The sequence below is a fragment of the Sebastes umbrosus genome, chromosome 1 (assembly GCF_015220745.1).
Source record: "Sebastes umbrosus isolate fSebUmb1 chromosome 1, fSebUmb1.pri, whole genome shotgun sequence".
Taxonomy (NCBI): Eukaryota; Metazoa; Chordata; class Actinopteri; order Perciformes; family Sebastidae; genus Sebastes; species Sebastes umbrosus.
This window is the reverse complement of record NC_051269.1, coordinates 7,625,625-7,646,491: the sequence shown is the minus strand read 5'-3', so window position 1 is coordinate 7,646,491 and position 20,867 is coordinate 7,625,625. Positions and strand designations below refer to the sequence as shown.

Below are 20,867 nucleotides of genomic sequence, written 5' to 3'. Positions count from 1 at the left end.
AAGTATAATTTAATAAATTAAAAAGTGGGCCAATTTAGTCCCAAGAAGAATTAAAGCAGTACACTTACAAGTATACTACTAGCACATTGATATTAGTATACTTATTACATAAAGTATACTTGGGATTATACTTGAACTATACTTATATTATATACTTAGTATAATTCTTTTTTATAAGGGTACCTACACTATCATATTATAAACACACACACACACACACACATATATATATACACTTCTATGTTGTAGTGACATAGTTCGACCACAAGAGGGCGGCAGAGCGACACTGAACTCACAGTACATTACTGCACAATGTTTGTATGCATGCAGCTTTTTAAATAAGATATTCCTAAAATATTCCTTTATTAGTCCCACCGTGGAGAAATTTGCAATAATACAATGAAAATAATACACCATTTATAATTGTTCAAGTGTGAATGTGATGTAAAACAGAATAAAACTGGAACAGATGTTTCTTTGATGATGATATTTTCCTTCAACATCCCTCTACATTATCATCAACTAGAGATGCAAGGGTGTGTTTTTAAAAAAGGAAATTATGTCTGATTACACAATTCAGTCTCTTCAGCTGATAACTGATATCAATGTGCATTAGTGCAATATTTATTTATTTATATTGCTAATTTAAAAGTCTCATATTATGCTCATTTTCAGGCTCATACTTGTATTTTTTGTTTCTATTAGAACATGTTTACATGCTTTACATTTGGTGACTCTTATGACATACTAGCTTGTCATAAAGGAGGTTAAATAATGCTGCAAACTTGCGCTAAATTTTGGCGAGGAAAAACTGTCATGCCCGTTTTCAAATGGGTCCCTTGACCTCTGACCTCAAGATATGTGAATGAAAATGGGTTCTATGGGTACCCACGAGTCTCCCCTTTACAGACATGCCCACTTTATGATAATCACATGCAGTTTGGGACAAGTCATAGTCAAGTCAGCACACTGACACACTGACAGCTGTTGTTGCGTGTTGGGCTGCAGTTTGCCATGTTATGATTTGAGCATATTGTTTTATACTAAATGCAGTACCTGTGAGGGTTTCTGGACAATATCTGTCATTGTTTTATGTTGTTAATTGATTTACAATAATAAATATATACATACATTTGTATAAAGCAGCATATTTGTCCACTTCCCATGTTGATAAGAGTATTGAATACTTGATATATCTCCCTTTTTTACTGTTTATTGTTATGCACCAATACAAAAAGGCAGATTCCTTCTTGTATCTGAAAACCTACTTAAATCAGATTTCTGATTGTGATATTGTGTTGACTCCAGCCACAATCATATGATCAAAGATAACACCGGATCCATGTGATGTTACTTTGTATGGCACAATATTGATGCATTAGTTTTGCATTGGTTTAGTATCTTTGGATTAATGAATGGATTCAGATTCTCTTTCTTATTTCCTTCATGCCTCTCATTCCCTCTCGTTCTCTCTCTGGTTGTTTAGTTTGTATAAACACCTTAAAAGTCCTCTGAGTTTCTTTATCAATATACATTTTACAAAAAAAATCCCATTGATTCAAAATGATGTAAATATGTGTCACAAAGAACTTCTTTACTTCCAGTGAACGTGGAAAACATGAATGACAGGATACCTAATAAAAATACAAGTCTTTATGAAAATCATTCTCGGAAAGATTATTTAGTTCCGACTCAGACCGGCTTTATTAACATATTTTATTGTACAAAATACTGCAGACTGTTTACAGCTGAGCTTTGCTGAACATGGTAAATAAAAACAAAGAACAACAGACTGAAACAACGAGAGCAAAGATGAAACTCCACCTTCTGTTCCATAAAGTGCATTTTAATCAGCTGAAGTATAAACTTCTTTATCTGAAAACATTTTATAGGCTCCACATACAAACTGTACTGATGGCTATTGAAAGGATAATAATCGATCAGCAGAATGTCAGCTCCTCTCATGTGAACCAGCGTGCAGCTTAGAGACGATCTACCTGTTTTTAAGCATCATAACCTCGGAGACTGGAGAGACACATGCTGCTACTCTGTGTGTTTCTCTGGAAACACCTGAAATGATAACATGGTGAGCGAAGGGTTAATTCAATTAGACTGTTAGACCTCCAATTAATGTTGTTTTTAATGATTCTAGATGGTCGCTCCACCTCTTCGGTCCACACCAACATAACTCAAAAACTGTGAGATGGTTTGTCATGAAACTTTGTGCAGACGTTCATGATCCCCAGAGGATGAATCCTACAGACTTTGGTGATCCTCTGACTTTTTCCTGTAGCGCCACCTGCTGGTAGACAGCAGTGGCTTTGAGTGAAATATGAGGACAACTATTGGATGTCTCCCTCAGGTTGAATTGTGACAACATCTATCGCCATCATCAGGTCAATATTTGAATTTGTCCAACACTTGATGTTCCCATCAACCTCAGCTGTACTGCAAATACCCTCAAAAACTGCAAAGAACGTACATTGATAAGAAGTGAAGGTCAATAGTTTGTTCCGTTGCAACATCAGCGCCCGGCAGCAGAGCTACGCTTCCGCCATTTTGGACTGAAAGAGACCACCGGACGCCAGTAAAACGTCCGCCTACAAAGAGCCATACAAAAGTAAAACTAAATTATTGCTATTCTATTGTCACATTCTACTGAAATGCTCTGTAATAATATGACAATAAAATATTAGAAATATTATAAGAGTTTTCAATCCAAAATGTCGGCAGTGGCTGTTGTAAAAAAAACACCAGGGTTTTGTCTCTTTGCTTCTATACTCTTTGTATTAACATGCTAACACTCTAAACTAAGATAGTGAACATTATACCGGCTAAACATCAGCATGTCAGCATTGTTATTATGAGCATGTTAGCATGATAATATTAGCATTTAGCTCAAAGCAGCACTGTTCTTAATTACAGCCTCACAGAGCTGCTGGTATGAATGTAAAAGTTATGTATTTATTAGGGCTGTCAATCGATTAAAATAGTTAATTAACAGAAAACAACCAAATGAAACTCTATTTGTACTATTTTAGTGAGTCCGTTTCTTTCTTCCTTAGTAATCGTTTCCTTCCTTCGATGTTCCAAAACACAGAGTACAGGCTGTAGATTAAATGTGTCGTCATGTCCGACCTCAAAAATCTGATTACTGATCCATCAAAACAGATTGTTTCTCTTCCTGAACAATAGTTAAAAACATGATGTCCAATGTGTCATAGTAGCCCGTCCTTCAATCAGTTTCCATTTATTATGTACAAGTCTGTTTCATTAACAGTAAACACATTAAAGGGGAATCTGAGCTGCCATTTGTCCACTTGGCATCTTAAACATACAGTATATATGTACATATATCCATAAACCACAACCATCGTAGTGGTCTCAAGAAGAAAACATCACTGCTCATCCTCAGATCGATCCTCAGATCAATCAGATTCTTATTCATGAAGCTAAACGCTGCTGTCACCTTCCACTTGTGTTAAAATGCAGATTAAAGCTGCAGTCGGTAACTTTAATCAAAATATTTTTTTGCATATTTGCTCAATCTGTCACTTTATCCTGATAGTGTTGTTAGAAGTCGTAGGGTCGTACCATCAGGGAGGTGGAGGGGTGTTGCTAGAAGTCGTAGGGTTGGACCATGACGGAGGTGGAGGGGTGCGGTTAGAAGTCATAGGGTCGTACCATCACGGAGGTGGAGGGGTATTGCTAGAAGTTGTAGGGTCGAACCATGATGCAGGTGGAGGGGTGCGGTTAGAAGTCGTACGGTCGTACCATCAGGGAGGTGGAGGGGTGTTGCTTGAAGTCTTAGGGTCGGATCATGACGGAGTTGGACGGGTGTTGCTAGAAGTTGTAGGGTCGAACCATGAAGGCGGTGGAGGGGTGTTGTTAGAAGTCGTAGGGTCGTACAATCACGGAGGTGGAGGGGTGTTAGAAGTCGTAGGGTCGTAGCATGACGGAGGTTGAGGGGTGTTGTTAGAAGTCGTAGGGTCGTACAATCACGGAGGTGGAGGGGTGTTAGAAGTCGTAGGGTCGTAGCATGACGGAGGTGGAGGGGTGTTGTTAGAAGTCGTAGGTTCGTACCATCATGGAGGTGGAGGGGTGCTGTTAGAAGTCGTAGGGTCATACCATCACGGAGGTGAAGGGGTGTTGCTTGAAGTCGTAGAGTCGGACCATGACGGAGGTGGAGGGGTGTTGTTAGAAGTCGTAGGGTCGTACCATCACGGAGGTTGAGGGGTGTTGTTAGAAGTCGTAGGGTCGTACCATCACGGAGGTGGAGGGGTGTTAGAAGTCGTAGGGTCGAACCATCACAGAGGTGGAGGGGTGTTGGAAGTCGTTGGGTCGAACCATGATGGCGGTGGAGGGGTGTTGCTAGAAGTCGTAGGGTCGTACAATCACGGAGGTGGAGGGGTGTTAGAAGTCGTAGGGTCGTAGCATGACGGAGGTGGAGGGGTGTTGTTAGAAGTCGTAGGTTCGTACCATCATGGAGGTGGAGGGGTGCTGTTAGAAGTCGTAGGGTCATACCATCACGGAGGTGAAGGGGTGTTGCTTGAAGTCGTAGAGTCGGACCATGACGGAGGTGGAGGGGTGTTGTTAGAAGTCGTAGGGTCGTACCATCACGGAGGTTGAGGGGTGTTGTTAGAAGTCGTAGGGTCGTACCATCACGGAGGTGGAGGGGTGTTAGAAGTCGTAGGGTCGAACCATCACAGAGGTGGAGGGGTGTTGGAAGTCGTTGGGTCGAACCATGATGGCGGTGGAGGGGTGTTGGAAGTCGTTGGGTCGAACCATGATGGCGATGGAGGGGTGTTGTTAGAAGTCGTAGGGTCGTACCCTGACGGCGGTGGAGGGGTGTTAGAAGTCGTAGGGTCATACCATCACGGAGGTGGAGGGGTGTTAGAAGTCGTAGGGTCATACCATCACGGAGGTGGAGGGGTGTTAGAAGTCGTAGGGTCGAACCATGACGGCGGTGGAGGGGTGTTGCTAGAAGTCGTAGGGTCGGACCATGACGGAGGTGGAGGGGTGTTGTTAGAAGTCGTAGGGTCGTACCATGACGGAGGTGGAGGGGTGTTGCTAGAAGTCGTAGGGTCGTACCATGACGGCGATGGAAGGGTGTTGTTAGAAGTTGTAGGGTCGTACCATCACGGAGGTGGAGGGGTGTTGCTTGAAGTCGTAGGGTCGTACCATGACAGAGGTGGAGGGGTGTTGTTAGAAGTCGTAGGGTCGTACCATCATGGAGGTGGAGCGTAGGGAGTAGCTGGGGCCTCTGAAGTGGTGCCACTTGATGCCGTTGAGCTTCCTGATGTTGTGGCCGACGGCGTAGTAAATACCGTTCAGGTTGGAGAATCCACAGGCGTCAAACCACCAACCTGATGGAGAGAAGAGACGAGACAGAGGAGTTCATCTTCTCCATCTTTTCAGTTTCAGTTCAAATGACCTTCATAACAAACCAACAACAGAATACATTGTTTCTCACTTCCTTCCAAAACAACCCAAATGAGCAAAACAAAATCGATTTGTGTTTTCTGATTTGACCACGTCACTAAAACGACCTGTTTAAAGGGAGAGATCGTGGTCATTACTCTCACGGCCTCAAGAGGTCAACCAAGATGCGGTAAACACAGCTAGTCTGAAGCATTTACAGTTTTTCTCGATTGTTTACACACATTTTCTGAAAGCATGCCTCATACTCTCAGAACTCTACACACAAATCAAAAAACACACACACAATGGGCAAAACCCCTCAATTATCCTGCAAAATGAAACTTTACATTCAAAACAATGTTATTTCTTCTCAAAATGGTATTTTGTTTTCAAATGACACACACAAACCATCATATGAATAGACATTTATAAGAACCAGTTGAACACTGATGTGCTCAATGTAAAACACTATGATGAATGGAAAACACTTCTTCTCCATTCATCATGATGACTTAGGCCTTTTTTTTGTTCAGTGTTACACTTACTACAGACAGTACATACATAAGTGTGTTGTAAAATATTTTAGAATATTGTTTTTATACTCAGAACACACAAATACACGGTAACAAATATATTTTATTTTCCCCACAAAAACAATGTACACAGTGTACATCCCAACCAACACAAAGTTGCACATACAGTGGTCTACATACAAAACAACAGAAGAATTTACTGTATACAGTTACAGTAAAAAAAAACTATGCTGCATCCTCTCTTCTGTTTCGGTCTGGCCACAGCACCTCATCCACATCACAAGCAATGTTTTCCCTGGCCAAGCAGCGGGGGAAATATCGCTTAGCATGTCGAATCCAGCCATGAAAAGCATCAACTGATTGCTAATTGTAACACTGTGTGACAGGTGTTTGCCCATGTGATGAGTCAGTGTGCATAGTAGGGCAATTGGCTTTAGAATTTTGAATGACAGTGTGTTCCTTGTGAAAACGAGATTTTCTTCATGAAAATTGTGCCAAATGCAGAGAATTGTGTGTAGTGTTTTGAAAAAAGTGTGTTGTAGAACTGCAATTTGAGTGTAAAGCAGGAATTGTGCTTGTAGTTTAGCAGAATTGGTTCAGGGGGTTGGTGCATGAGTTACATGTTGTGGTCATTGTGTGTCAAGTACCAGTATTTGTGTGTAAACAATTGAGAAAAACTGCAAAGATCCTGTTTGGTGAGGACGGTCTCCTACAATCAGATTTAAACATCGAGGTGAAATTATACTTTTAAATAAAATGAGTGCATCTCAGCAGACAACATGTTGGGTCCATGAGGCCGTACGGACATCTGATGTACAGTATATCATCATCATAAAGTCAGCATAAACATAAAACATGCAGTGACTTGAGCCCTATTCACACAGGACTAGTGTAATCAGCCACACCTCATGTGATTTAGAAATTACACCCCACATCTGTGTTTCATACGCTGCATTCACACCAGATAAACAAAGTCTGTATTTTACATCCGAAAAAACGGTAGCGCCGAGATCGAGAAGTGGCTGATGGTGTGTCACTGTGGTTCAGAGTGGTACGGCGGTGGTATACCGCTCCTGTTCCTCTGCCATATACCGTTTCCTAACGACAGGCGCCTCTTGAAAGTAAATACACAAGGACTCAAGCCAAGTCAAGAAACAAGAAATCTAGGAGTGATTTTTGATTCTGATTTTAATTTCTAGGCTCATGTCCGGAGTATCACAAAAACAGCATTTTATCATCTGAAGAATATCTCCAAAGTGAGGCCATTTCTCTCTCTGAGCAACACAGAGAGACTGATGCACGCTTTTATAACTAGCAGGCTGGTCTACTGTAAGGCTTTCCTTTCTGGTCGACCAAAGAATACAATAAATCAGCTACAATTGATTCAAAATTCTGCTGCCGTAGTGCTGACTAAAAAAGGAGAGAACAACAGAGCAGGAAGTTCCCCTCAGATCCTCCGGTTCTTCTCTTTTAGTTGTTCCACAAAGCAGAACAAAAACATGTGGTGATGCTGCTTTCAGCCGCTGGAACGACCTTCCAGAGGAACTGAGAGGAGCAGAACATATTGATAGTTTTAAATGTAAACTAAAAACCCATCTATTTAGTCTGACTTTAATGCAGTGTTTTATAGTTTTATAATTTTATGGTTTTATTGTTTATACTTATTTTATTTATCATCATTATTATAGTGTTTATTTTACTCTATTTTGTTTAATCAACATTTTATAGCTGATCATCATTATTACTTTTATTCTACTTTATTTTATTAAAATGTCATTATTTTCATACAATTATTTTGTGTGTGTAGAATTTGTATTTATTTATTTTTATTGTTATTTTTATTGTTATTTTTATTTCCTTGTATTTTATTTATCTTTTATTATCTTAAATACCCATCTTTTATTGCTTTCTTATTCAGCGGCAGGGAGCGAGGCAGGGACCGGTAATTTTTTAAATATTTCATATTATAATTTCAAAGAGTTGCATTCAGAAGAAATACATTCAGATATATGGTTCTCAAAGTAAAATATTTCAATGTTATGAATTCAGTGGTATTTGAATTTCAATATTACAGTTTTTCTCAATTGTTTACACACAAATACTGGTACTTGACACACAATGACCACAACATGTAACTCATGCACCAACCCCCTGAACCAATTCTGCTAAACTACAAGCACAATTCCTGCTTTACACTCAAATTGCAGTTCTAAAACACACTTTTTTCAAAACACTACACACAATTCTCTGCATTTGGCACAATTTTCATGAAGAAAATCTCGTTTTCACAAGGAACACACTGTCATTCAAAATTCTAAAGTCAATTGCCCTACTATGCACACTGACTCATCACATGGGCAAACACCTGTCACACAGTGTTACAATTAGCAATCAGAGCTTTAGCATAAAAGGGCAAACATTGCTTGTGATGTGGATGAGGTGCTGTGGCCAGACCGAAACAGAAGAGAGGATGCAGCATAGTTTTTTTTTTACTGTAACTGTATACAGTAAATTCCTCTGTTGTTTTGTATGTAGACCACTGTATGTGCAACTTCGTGTTGGTTGGGATGTACACTGTGTACATTGTTTTTGTGGGGAAAATAAAATATATTTGTTACCGTGTATTTGTGTGTTCCGAGTATAAAAACAATATTCTAAAATATTTTACAACACACTTATGTATGTACTGTCTGTAGTAAGTGTAACACTGAACAAAAAAAAGGCCTAAGTCATTATGATGAATGGAGAAGAAGTGTTTTCCATTCATCATAGTGTTTTACATTGAGCACATCAGTGTTCAACTGGTTCTTATAAATGTCTATTCATATGATGGTTTGTGTGTGTCATTTGAAAACAAAATACCATTTTGAGAAGAAATAACATTGTTTTGAATGTAAAGTTTCATTTTGCAGGAGAATTGAGGGGTTTTGCCCATTGTGTGTGTGTTTTTTGATTTGCGTGTAGAGTTCTGAGAGTATGAGGCATGCTTTCAGAAAATGTGTGTAAACAATCGAGAAAAACTGTAAGTATTCAGTGGCTGCTAGAGGAAAGGAGAGGAGAGGACAGGAGAGGAGAGGAGAGGAGAGGAGAGGACAGGACAGGAGAGGAGAGGAGAGGAGAGGAGGAGAGAGGAGAGGAGAGGAGAGGAGAGGAGAGGAGAGGAGAGGAGAGGAGAGGAGAGGAGGAGAGAAGAGAGGAGAGGAGGAGAGGAGAGGAGAGGAGACGAGAGGAGGAGAGAGGAGGAGAGAAGAGAGGAGAGGAGGAGAGGAGAGGAGAGGAGACGAGAGGAGGAGAGAGGAGACGAGAGGAGAGGAGAGGAGAGAATAGGAGAGGAGAGGAGAGGAGAGGAGAGGAGAGGAGAGGAGAGGAGGGGAGAGGAGAGAATAGGAGAGGAGAGGAGGGGAGAGGAGAGGAGAGGAGAGGAGAGGAGAGGAGAGGAGAGGAGAGGAGGGGAGAGGAGAGAATAGGAGAGGAGAGGAGAGGAGAGGAGAGGAGAGGACAAGAGAGGAGAGGAGGAGAGAAGAGAGGAGAGGAGGAGAGGAGATGAGACGAGAGGAGGAGAGAAGAGAGGAGAGGAGGAGAGGAGAGGAGAGGAGACGAGAGGAGGAGAGAGGAGACGAGAGGAGAGGAGAGGAGAGGAGAGGAGAGGAGAGGAGAGGAGGGGAGAGGAGAGAATAGGAGAGGAGAGGAGAGGAGAGGAGAGGAGGGGAGAGGAGAGAATAGGAGAGGAGAGGAGAGGACAGGAGAGGAGAGGAGAGGAGAGGAGAGGAGAGGAGAGGAGAGGAGAGGACGAGAGAGGAGAGGAGGAGAGAAGAGAGGAGAGGAGGAGAGGAGATGAGACGAGAGGAGGAGAGAGGAGACGAGAGGAGAGGAAAGGAGAGGAGATGAGAGGAGAGGACACGAGAGGAGGAGAAAGGAGACGAGAGGAGAGGAGGAGAGAGGAGAGGAGAGGAGGAGATGAGAGGAGAGGAGAGGAGAGGAGAGGAGAGGAGATGAGAGGAGAGGACACGAGAGGAGGAGAAAGGAGACGAGAGGAGAGGAGGAGAGAGGAGAGGAGAGGAGGAGATGAGAGGAGGATGAGAGGAGAGGAGAGAAGGAGAGAAGAGAGGAGGGGAGGAGATGAGAGGAGAGGAGAGGAGAGGAGAGGAGAGTAAATGAGAGGAGAGGAGAGGAGATGAGAGGAGAGGAGGAGACGTTACCTCCGGTGAGCATCAGGGCACATCTGCAGTGGTCACAGTTGTCGTTGTCCTGGTCTCTGGTGCTGAAGCCGGTACCGTGGCTCGCCAGGCTGCTCTGCCTCCCTGCCGTCCCGCTGTAACCTCTCAGATACAACCTGAGAGACACGAGACAAGGTCATCTCCGTACTGGGAGTACTGGTCTACTATGGATAAGTACCTCATACAGCCCCACTCAGTACTAGAGTTAATGTACTTAGTGGTATATGATGTCATGTGTGAACAGTATATATATATGTGAGTGTAACTGTCTGTTACCTATACTGCTGCCTCTCACTGGTCAGTGTGAACCGGTCGTACTGGGCGTGGGCGGGGTTTCCCTCCCAGTCCTTCAGCTCCACTCTCAGAGAGTACTGACCCTGACTGGTCAGCAGGTACGTCACCTCGTTACCCAGCCAGTGCTCCCCAAACACGTCCCCGAACCCCTGCAGGAGGAGGAGGAAGAGGAGGGGGAGGAGGAGGAGGGGGAGGAGGAGGAGAAAGGCTTCAGTGATTTAACTTGTCTTATTCTGACCTTTACTCTGACTTCATCGCTCTCAGGAGACACAAACAGACCATCTTGTATTCTCTCCAGCTCCTCTGGAAGTCAACGCTGCCGTTAAACCGCCGCTGGAACACCGTCCATCCCCCACCGCTCGTCTCCATGTCACAGAACACCTGGAAGAGGAGAAGAAGAGGAAGAAGAAACAGCGTTAGAGGATAATCTGATTATCTTCTGTTGGATTAAAACTAATGACCACAAGACTCATGGGACATAAATCTGCTGTTTGGAAGAACCATCAATAATGTAAGTAATAAAGTAAAGCCCATGACCGGACAAGACCAGGTATCACAGCATTAGATATATATTAGATATCTTTTATAAATATAATGCGGGTTGTGCTTTACCTTCATGCAACATCACATTACTTTAGTAAGAAAGTGAAAATATGAAACAATGACAGGTATTTAGGCCTAAATGTATGTTATTTTTTACTTGAGTAGAAACCAGGTGGAGGTTCAGCTGTGGTACCTGTACAGGTTCAGTCCTGTTACTGATGTAGATGTTATACAGTCCACTGACAGAGTGACCGGCCTTATAAACATCTGCACAGTCCCTCCACATCTGGTCCCTGGGAGGAGACCCTGAACACACACACACACACAGATTAACATTTCATTACGAGGTAGTACTGAAGGCAGTAAACTCAGACACATCTTATTTTAAACTTCAACTTTTTACGTTGTACAAACATGCACAGTTTAGACAAAGTGTGTGTACCTGAAGTAGTACTTGTAGTAGTACCTGTAGTGATACCTGTGGTAGTGCTTGTAGTAGTACCTGTAATAGTAGTACCTGTAGTAGTAGCCACCATGTTAATGAGTGTGTGAGCTAAGCCTGCTGTCTCTGCAGAGCCGTGTTGTGTACCTGTAGTAGTGTGTGTATCTGTAGTAGTGTGTACCTGTAGTAGAACCTGTAGTAGTACTTGTAGTAGTACCTGTAGTAGTACCTGCAGTAGTACCTGTAGTGATACCTGTAATAGTGCTTGTAGTAGTACCTGTAGTAGTAGCCACCATGTTAATGAATGTGTGAGCTGAGCCTGCTGTCTCTGCAGAGCTGTGTTGTGTACCTGTAGTAATGTGTGTACCTGTAGTAGAACCTGTAGTAGTACTTGTAGTAGTACCTGTAGTAGTACCTGTAGTTGTACCTGTAGTGGTACCTGTAGTAGTACCTATAGTAGCACCTATAGTAGTACCTATAGTAGTACCTATAGTGGTACCTGTAGTAGTACCTATAGTAGTACCTATAGTAGTACCTGTAGTGGTACCTATAGTAGTACCTATAGTAGTACCTATAGTAGTACCTATAGTGGTACCTGTAGTAGTACCTATAGTGGTACCTGTAGTAGTACCTATAGTAGTACCTATAGTAGTACCTGTAGTGGTACCTATAGTAGTACCTATAGTAGTACCTATAGTAGTACCTATAGTGGTACCTGTAGTAGTACCTATAGTGGTACCTGTAGTAGTACCTATAGTGGTACCTGTATTAGTACCTGTAGTAGTAGCCACCATGGTAATGAGAGTATGGACTGATTCCATCAGCTGAGCCTGTTGTCTCTGCAGAGCCGTGTTGTGTACCTGTAGTAGTACCTGTAGTAGTACCTGTAGTAGTGTGTGTACCTGCAGTACTACCTGTAGTAGTACCTGTAGTAGTAGCCACCATGGTAATGAGCGTGTGAACTGATTCCATCAGCTGAGCCTGTTGTCTCTGCAGAGCCGTGTTGTTGCTGCTGGCGACTCTCAGCTGCTTCTCTAGAGACCCGATGGCTTCAATCTGAGTCCTGATGACAAACTGAGAGGAAACGTTTTATCTGTCAGCGTGAACGTCACACATCAGATCTATAACATCACACATCAGATCTATAACGTCACACATCAGATCTATAACGTCACACATCAGATCTATAACATCACACATCAGATCTATAACGTCACACATCAGATCTATAACGTCATATTTTATGTTTACTGTTTATATTTTTTATGTTCATGTTGGCCAGCTTAGACTAAAGTAGCAGTAATAAATATTCTGCACATTCAGATCTGTATAATTTACACCTATGAGGTCAGACACTCACTCTTCATCTTGTGCCTCGTAAATGTAAAACACATTCTGATTGATTCACATAAAGTACTCCTCTATGTTGTAGATATAATATAACATGGTTAATAGAGCGACAGCTGCTGCTGGAGTTTACCTGCAGTCTGTTCTTCTCCTCCTTCATGTCCTCCAGTTCTCCTCTCTGCTGAGACTCCAACATCTGGACTTTACTCTCCAAACGACTGAAGGACAGAAAAGACACAAGACACTCGATTCACATGACCGAGCTAGGGATGTCACAACACCAGAGATTTAGTAGTCTATACCAATACCAGTAAAGTTCAACGATTCTCGATATCACGGTCAAAAAACTAAAGTAAAACAATTAATCCCACGAGTGACAGATGGTATCTACATATTACAAAGAAATGTATATTAAAGACTGTCAATTCTAGTCTAAAAATATGCAAAAATGTGCATTAAAAACTATAAATTCTAATCTAAAAATGTGCAAATAGAAAAGACTATAAATTCTAATCTAAAAATGGGCAAAAATGTGCATTAAAGACTGTAAATTCTCATCTAAAAATGTGCAAAACAATGTGCATTAAAGACTGTAAAGTCGAATCTGAAAATGTGCAAAAATAAAAGACTGTAAATTATAATCTATAACAGCAGCAGTGGATATTTTGGTGTTAAAGAGTTATCGACAGTGTATGACTGATTAAGTGTTCAGCAGAGTGATGGTCTGTGAGTAGAAACGGTTCTTGTGTCTAAAAATGTAGAATGAAATGAATAAAATGAAAAATGATGGAAGATGCAGAGACGCTTGTTTCTACACCGGGAGAAGTTTTTCAGCAGGACTGGAGAAGCTGCATAAAGGCATTCTGGGAAATGTAGGGAATAACTAAATGAAGAAGGAGTGGAGGAGGCTGAAGGAAAGTAACTCCTAGGATGTGTCATATTAACATGAATGCCAGCAGGAAGACACAAATCTGTCTGTACTGGACCAGAGGTTGTAACTCCTGAGTTCCTCCCTCTAGTTAGAGAAGCCGTAAAACGGTGAAGTAAAGATTAATAAGCCGGCCATCATTCTTTCTGCCAGAGCAGACTGCGGTCCACGTTATCTGTGCAGCTGAACCAGCAGAGCAGCTGCTGGAAATAGACTCAGCCCAGTTAGATCAACAACGCCGCAGCCAAACGAATGAAACCTGATGAAGGAGTGGCAGCGGCTTCACATGGAAACATGGGACACTGAAACATGGATGAATGTCCAGTTCACACTCACTTTTCTGGCTCCAAGTGCAGAGGACAGAAAATGTGAAAACGTGTCTTCTTCTCTAATGTTTCCCAGAATAACTCACACTCTGCTAAATACTCACGATGTTAACCGTGCACGGCAGCTGGATTCTCACGAGATTACGCTAGAATCGCAAGATCACGTATCACGCGAAAATCCATCTTGTCAGGCTTCAAGTAATGTGTTTGTGTCCGGCAAGCCAGAGCACTGACCAATCAGTGAGGAGCTACTGACAGCTGGGGGCGTGGCTACGACACAGTGAGGCGACTGTTGGTTCTGAACGACCATGGCGGCACCTGAAGAGGTTCTATCGTTCTATCAGAACTGGAGAGGGTTTCTTCACTGAAAGAAGAACAAAGAACGACACTGAAGGCTTTTCCAGATGGAAAACATGTTTTCACTCTTCTCCTGACTGGCTACAGCAAGAGTTTGATTGACAGATGGTTCATCCAATCAAAGTGCCTGCCCTTTTCCTTCTCAGATGGTTCTGTGGAACAAACCATCTGGCGGGTCTGGTTACTCACTATGTGCTGCTGGACAATATCAAGAAAATACATAATTAAAATAAAATATCTCGTCACCTTCTTTATGAGTAGACTCATCGTGTTTTTATTAGTGTGGTTTACACTGACTGGACGTCACAGACTTGATGTCCTCATGCATCCAGTAGTTATTGTTTCCTTCTGCAAGAAGACACTAATGACTACAGTTCACCGTCCCGCTGTGAAAACATCAGCTCAGAAAATGTGCTGACATTCAAATGAGCACCAAAATGAAACAAGACGTCTACAGTCCTGCTAGTGCTCTGCTATATGAGGCTGTGCTCAATGTTAACTTCAGCATGCTAACATGCTCACAATGACAATGCTAACACGCTGATGTTTAGCACGTATAATGTTTATCACCATCTTGGTTTAACGTGTTAGCATGCTAACGTTAGCTGAGTGTTATTTCTGCAGGTATTTGCAGAACTAGCTGCTGCTGCTTCTGATCACTTCAACATGCTGACCTGCACATGAACGAGGCCACGCCGCTCACTGAGAGCTGGACTGATGGGGAGTCACTGATCGCCGCCATGCTGCGGTTTCTACACACTGTGTGTTTGTGTGTGTGTGTGTGTGTGTGTGTGTGTGTGGATTAATGAGTTTGTCCCCAACTACATGCAGACTGTGTGTTTGTGTGTGTGTGTGTGTGTGCATGCGTGTGCGTGTGTGTGTGTGTGTGTGTGTTTTTCATGGTGTTAGTATTTCAGAAATCTTAACTTGTAACTTTTTAAGATCTGTACTATAAAAACCTGACTTAGGAATTTATTTCTTCAGTTGACATTTACCACCAACACTGACTGGACGTCACCGTAAAAGGTGGAGAATTAACTCCAAACCTAGTGTATATCTGGACCGTTTATGGTCACTCTGTGAATTTGTGGCTAAATTGTTCTGGATAGATGCGATTCGAGAGACGGGCCGCTCCTCATTTGCATAAAGTTGATGTCTCGGCTACTTTATGCAAGTCAGGGGTGTCCGACGCGACTCGCCGCCTCTGGAAACTCCCTAGAAACTTTTATGCCAGGATCAGACTACACGATATTTTAGACAGTTACGATGGTCAGTATGTCAGATTAGACGATTGAGAGTCATAAATTGTTGTCATGACTTGGCCGCAACACATGACGGACTTCACGTCAGTCCCCTGTTCCGACAATACACACTCTCCCGGCCCCGCCGTCTTCATATACAGGCTAACTGGGGCTCAACTGGGTGGTCCGCTGGTCAAATTCCTGGCCATGACGGAACACGTCGTGGAAAGCAAAAAAAAAATCAAACATGCTAGACTTTCTGTCGGGACGTCGTGAGGCGTCCCGACAGAAAGTCGGGACGTCACGACACTCGTTTATCGTTCCCGATCCGAGTCGACACCCTGCGACAGCCGTGTCGGGCTGTAATCAGGCTGATATCGTGTAGTCTGAACCGGGCATTAGAGTGACAGTTGTCGATCTAAAATAAAGAGAGATTCATCTGCATGGATTATTTCTACATTGAATGTTTTCAGAAACACATTTAGGTGGATTATTTTTGTGAGTTTCCAAACGAGCCTTCATGTTGGTTTCGGTTTGAAAACTGGGAGCAGCAGCCCACGAGGGAAAGCGTTCGTGCATTCAGGTGCCTCATGTCTAGTGGCGGCCCATCAAGCGTCCGACGCTGGGTAGCGAGGCGGTCCCTCGCCATAAAAACGCCGCTGTGGACACGTACCATCAGTGACTGAAAACATCTGTTCAACAAACACTGTGACACACAGTGTACACATACATCAGTGAAATCCACTGAAACTGAAGATATAGAGAGTCAATGAGGTGTGCTAGCATCCACACACACACACACACACACACACACACACACACACACACTCTATGTGTTTGTATTATATCTGTTACTGATAATGACTAGCACTACGTCCAGCTTCACCTCACCGTGAACAAGAGACAATATTGTGATTGTAAATATTGGCGCGTCTCGCAGCAACAGCTGTGGACGTATTTCCATCATCTCTAATGACCTGCTCGTATTTCAGATATTCTCACTGTTGTAGTTGTGAAATCACTGATAAGGCTGACTCTGGGTCGGCTCATATTTAGGTCAGGGGAGGGAGAGGAGAAGATGTTATTGTTCGAAAGCTGCACCGATCTCATCCTCTGAACTGCACGGCTGTGGGTGATAAAGCAGGAAGGCAAAAACAAACTTTTGTATAAGTTTATATTGAAATTGTCTTGGCAACATATCCTACAATATTAGGATATTTAATATGCTATTAATTAATTAATTAATTTGGCATATTTGCCATCAGGCATGTTGGCCGTTGATAATTTCATCTGCCGGACATCTACACGTGATACCGGCAAGATAATGTAAACTCTGCTTTGTTCGGAACCAACGGTCACCTGACGAACCTAAGCCACGCCCCGTGATCTTGTGAGAATCCAGCTGCTGTGCGAGGTTACACGTTCTTGGCAGAGTAGGATTCTGAATTAGCTGCTCCTAAGCTGTGTCTTCAGAGTCTCACTGAGTGTCTCAGACCCAGCAAAGTTATAATCGATGTCCTTCCTACCTGTTCTTGTCTCGTAGCCGACTGATCTCGGAGGTCTGCAGCAGCAGCTCCTTCTCCAGCTTGTTGGTGGACAGAGAATTCTCCAGAAGCTGGATCTCGATTCTAGACGTGCGGTTCAGCACCTGGTGGAAAGATGTCAAACATCACGTCCAGGAAATCTGCTTTCAGGTGACGACATGAGCAGAGCGGCGGCGGCGGCCCGTTACCTTGGCTTCCACCACGTTGAGTTTACGCGTCTGCTCGGCGGTGTGCGTGAGGAGGTTCGTTCCGATCTTCAGCATGGTGGCCGTCTGGTTGTGAACGACGTGGGACGGTATGTTAGTGACGTCAGGCTTCGCGCTCTTCTGGATGACGTTCTCCAGCTGACGAACCAAAAGGACAACAGAGAGTAAAACTAAAACAAGGCAGACAGGACAGAGAGAAACAAAACAAAACACTGACTCTTACTGAATCATACACTTCTAGGGACTTTTATTTTGGAAAATCTCTAAATGAATCCAGTAAAAATGTTTGATTTTCCGCATGTATGTAGTCAGAGATGTCCTGAAGTCAAATATATCAGCCATTGTCAGGAAGTATTTATTAAATCACAAATTAGTGGTATTTTATTTTTTTTAAATATGAGCAGTGAAATCAGCTGTGAGCTCCAACACCACCCACTCAGTGCATCAGGTTCACCACCATGTCAGGAGGTCTGGTATATAAAGACGCAGCTCTCTCAATCTCTGGGAACATCAAGCCATGCCAACTCACACTGCCATGCTGTGACCTTTGACCCCGACAAATAAATACTCCGTCCATCCAGCCATCTCTTCGTCCCTCAGACTCCTCGTCTTCAGGGTATCAGTGCCACCGAGACGCACTGGGAGCTGATAAATATACCACTGCACCAACAAACAGACTGGTCCCAGTGGGACGGCCAGTTACCAGTGAGGCTGTTTGATGAGTCAGTGGGAGGACAACGCCAGCTGGAGTCTGGATCCCAACACACAACTCTAGTTAATCTAGAGCTGCAACTAACCAATAATCTGTTCATTATATTCTTGATTAATCGATTAGTTGTTTGGTTTATAAATAGTGTTGTCAAAGGTAACGTGATAATATCGCATTATACCAACCATGTCATACTAGCTTGTTATGAAGGAGGTTAAATAACGCTCCAAACTTGCTTTTTTATGCTGAATGCAGTACCTGTGAGGGTTTCTGGACAATATTTGTCATTGTTTTGTGTTGTTAATTGATTTAAAATAATAAATATATACATACATTTGCATTAAGCAGCATATTTGCCCACTCCCATGTTCATAAGAGTATTAAATATTTGACAAATCTCCCTTGAATTTACATTTACAACAGATACAAATGTGTGATTAATTTGCGATTAATTGCGATTCGCAACAATCATGAGATTAACTTTCCAACGCTCCCAATTTTCCCGGGAGACTCCCGTTTTTCATCGCCCTCTCCTTGTTTCCTCCCGGGGTCACAATTCTCACACATTTCTCCAGATTTATGTCATTTTCACACATTTTTTTCCTCTTCGTTATCTCAAACTGTTGACATGCACCGTGCAGTTCTATAATCACTACTGTTTCCACCTGGACGACAATAGAGTTACACTAAATGTCTTTTCCTGGCGGAGAAGAGCTGCTCACGACACCGTGGCGTGGTTTGAGCTGCACCTGCCACACATCAGCGCTTAAGCCGCCGTGGCGCGGCGCGGCGCGGCGCGGCGCTCGCCATTGGGTTTCAGAGGTCAGTGGTGCCGTTGTCACGTTGTGTCTGAAAGGACCTTCAGTTAGTGGGAGATGGAGAGAGAAATGGAGAGAACTAAGAGGAAGAAATACTGAAGTAGGGCAAAACATGACTGAATGAATGAAAACTGATGAATATTAGTTTATACCAGAGAGGCAAATTATTCAGTTTTCTTTCCTGAGAATTAAAAGTAAATTAAAAGTAGGTCTATTTAACAAAACATGCTGTTGCAGTGTACTTATTATTTAGTTATTTTCATTCTATAAAAGTCCCTCCAAACAGATGGAAAGAAGTAAAAGTTGTGACTCTTTGGGTGCGTCAAACTCTAGCAGGTATCCTGTAGAATCACCACCAGGAAACAAGTATTGCTCTTTTAATGACGAATTAAAACAATAACCTGAAAGCACAGAAAGTTACACAATCCTCTGATAATTCTAATATGAAAAAATGTTTAGAAAACGATCATCGGGATATATGTGACGGATTTCTTTGCAAACAGACACACGGGACCAACACCTCCTGAGTTTAAATAATAAAATGCCATTTTAAATCAGCTTTAGTGTGTTTGTTATGACAGCTGATTCATTTTTCATAAGTGCTGACTTACGTCGTGTTTTCATGGTTTTATTCCTTTCAACTGCTGATGTTATCCCCGTTGACTGACTTTATCACATTCATCATTCCTCATGTGACTCATTTTCTCGACTCCATTAAAGTTATTATGTTTAGTCTGCTTCAATTCAGCCTCAGATTAAACAAGAGGCGCTCTGCTCAGTCAGAAAATGATTTTACGATTCGTATCGCAGCCGTCACACAAATACAAGAGGCCTTTTAGTTGGTAAAGTGGGAGCTGGAACAAGGAGGGAAAACTACATCAGATGTTGTGATGCAGCGGGAAGTTAATCAAATAATCAAAGAAGCTGGAAGGAGCTGGTTGGTTTCTGCTTCCTGAGATGCTTCAGATAAACTCTGACGAAGGCCAAAACCTTCACCTGGCTGCTGCAGCGTCCGACAGCAGAGAGATGGAGGGCGACAGAAGCACTGAGCAGCTGCAGTGCTGGTATGAGTAGTAGGGGTGGGAAAGAAAATCCATTCACCTATGTTTCGCGATTCTTTCTTCTTTTTTTTACGACTTTGAAATAGATGTTTTAATGCCAGAATCAATATATTTGCTTCATTTGAGTCTACGTGGAGATAGAAGGAAGTAACCGCTTTTATTGCTGTAGTCTGAGTAATGTGACGTCATATCCGTTCCGTATCCGTCAACCAAAACAAACCTCAGTGAGCCGAAACGAGAAAGTATAAAACGTTGGAGAGTCTGCACGGATACGACCTGCACCCTCCCATTTTAAATCCAAAGTGGTAAACACTACACATCCAGTAAAGGATGGAAACACTTTGGGTTTCACACATTGCAGGAAAAGCAGCGCTAGACATCACGGCTAAAGCTGCATGCTAACTCTGTCACGGACAGGAAACGTTATCCTATCACGGTAACGTGCGATCGAGCCGGCCGTCACTCTCATCTCCGTGGTCAAATGGGCCGACGCTACGACTGTAGAGCACCCATATACTGACATTTATGTTAAATGCATTCAAACGGCCTCGATGGAGCTGACCATGGATGTATAAAGAGAAAGGAGCTGACGGGAGAGCTAGAGACCACCTTGGAGAAGTTAGAGGAAGTAGACACGTGGGACTACGTCCGGTTTTCAAAATAAGGTGTTAACAAAGGGAACTGTATATACAAAATACATATATGGAAATAAGATTGATTGGATAATATTCACCAGATGTATAAAACATTACATGTCCCTTATAAATTAAAAAGAAAATACCACTAATCTGTGAGGGAAATGTCTTTATTCTTTGATTTTTGGGTTGCTGGATAAAAAATGTAATGAATAATTCCTGACAATGACTGATATATTTGACTT

General features: G+C 42.6%; 1 protein-coding gene and 1 long non-coding RNA gene across 2 annotated transcripts in view; one reads left to right on the top strand and one right to left on the bottom strand.

Annotated features, from left to right (window-relative positions):
- The first annotated feature begins 4,116 nt into the window (after positions 1 to 4,116).
- LOC119501346 lies at positions 4,117 to 4,649 on the top strand. The gene is made up of 3 exons (XR_005209808.1): positions 4,117 to 4,228; positions 4,403 to 4,444; positions 4,535 to 4,649. It is a non-coding gene; the product is annotated as an uncharacterized LOC119501346 (long non-coding RNA).
- Positions 4,650 to 4,807: 158 nt separating this feature from the next.
- angpt4 (angiopoietin 4) overlaps positions 4,808 to 20,867 on the bottom strand; it is a 46,789-nt gene continuing 30,729 nt past the window's right edge. The window contains exons 2-10 of the mRNA XM_037786232.1: positions 17,382 to 17,537; positions 17,176 to 17,297; positions 12,931 to 13,015; positions 12,377 to 12,524; positions 11,202 to 11,314; positions 10,745 to 10,846; positions 10,448 to 10,614; positions 10,154 to 10,287; positions 4,808 to 5,366 (exon numbers count right to left, since the gene is read on the bottom strand). Coding sequence (XP_037642160.1) covers positions 5,206 to 5,366; positions 10,154 to 10,287; positions 10,448 to 10,614; positions 10,745 to 10,846; positions 11,202 to 11,314; positions 12,377 to 12,524; positions 12,931 to 13,015; positions 17,176 to 17,297; positions 17,382 to 17,537 — 1,188 coding nt within the window. The 3' untranslated portion in view covers positions 4,808 to 5,205. The remainder of the gene's footprint in view (positions 5,367 to 10,153; positions 10,288 to 10,447; positions 10,615 to 10,744; positions 10,847 to 11,201; positions 11,315 to 12,376; positions 12,525 to 12,930; positions 13,016 to 17,175; positions 17,298 to 17,381; positions 17,538 to 20,867) is intronic.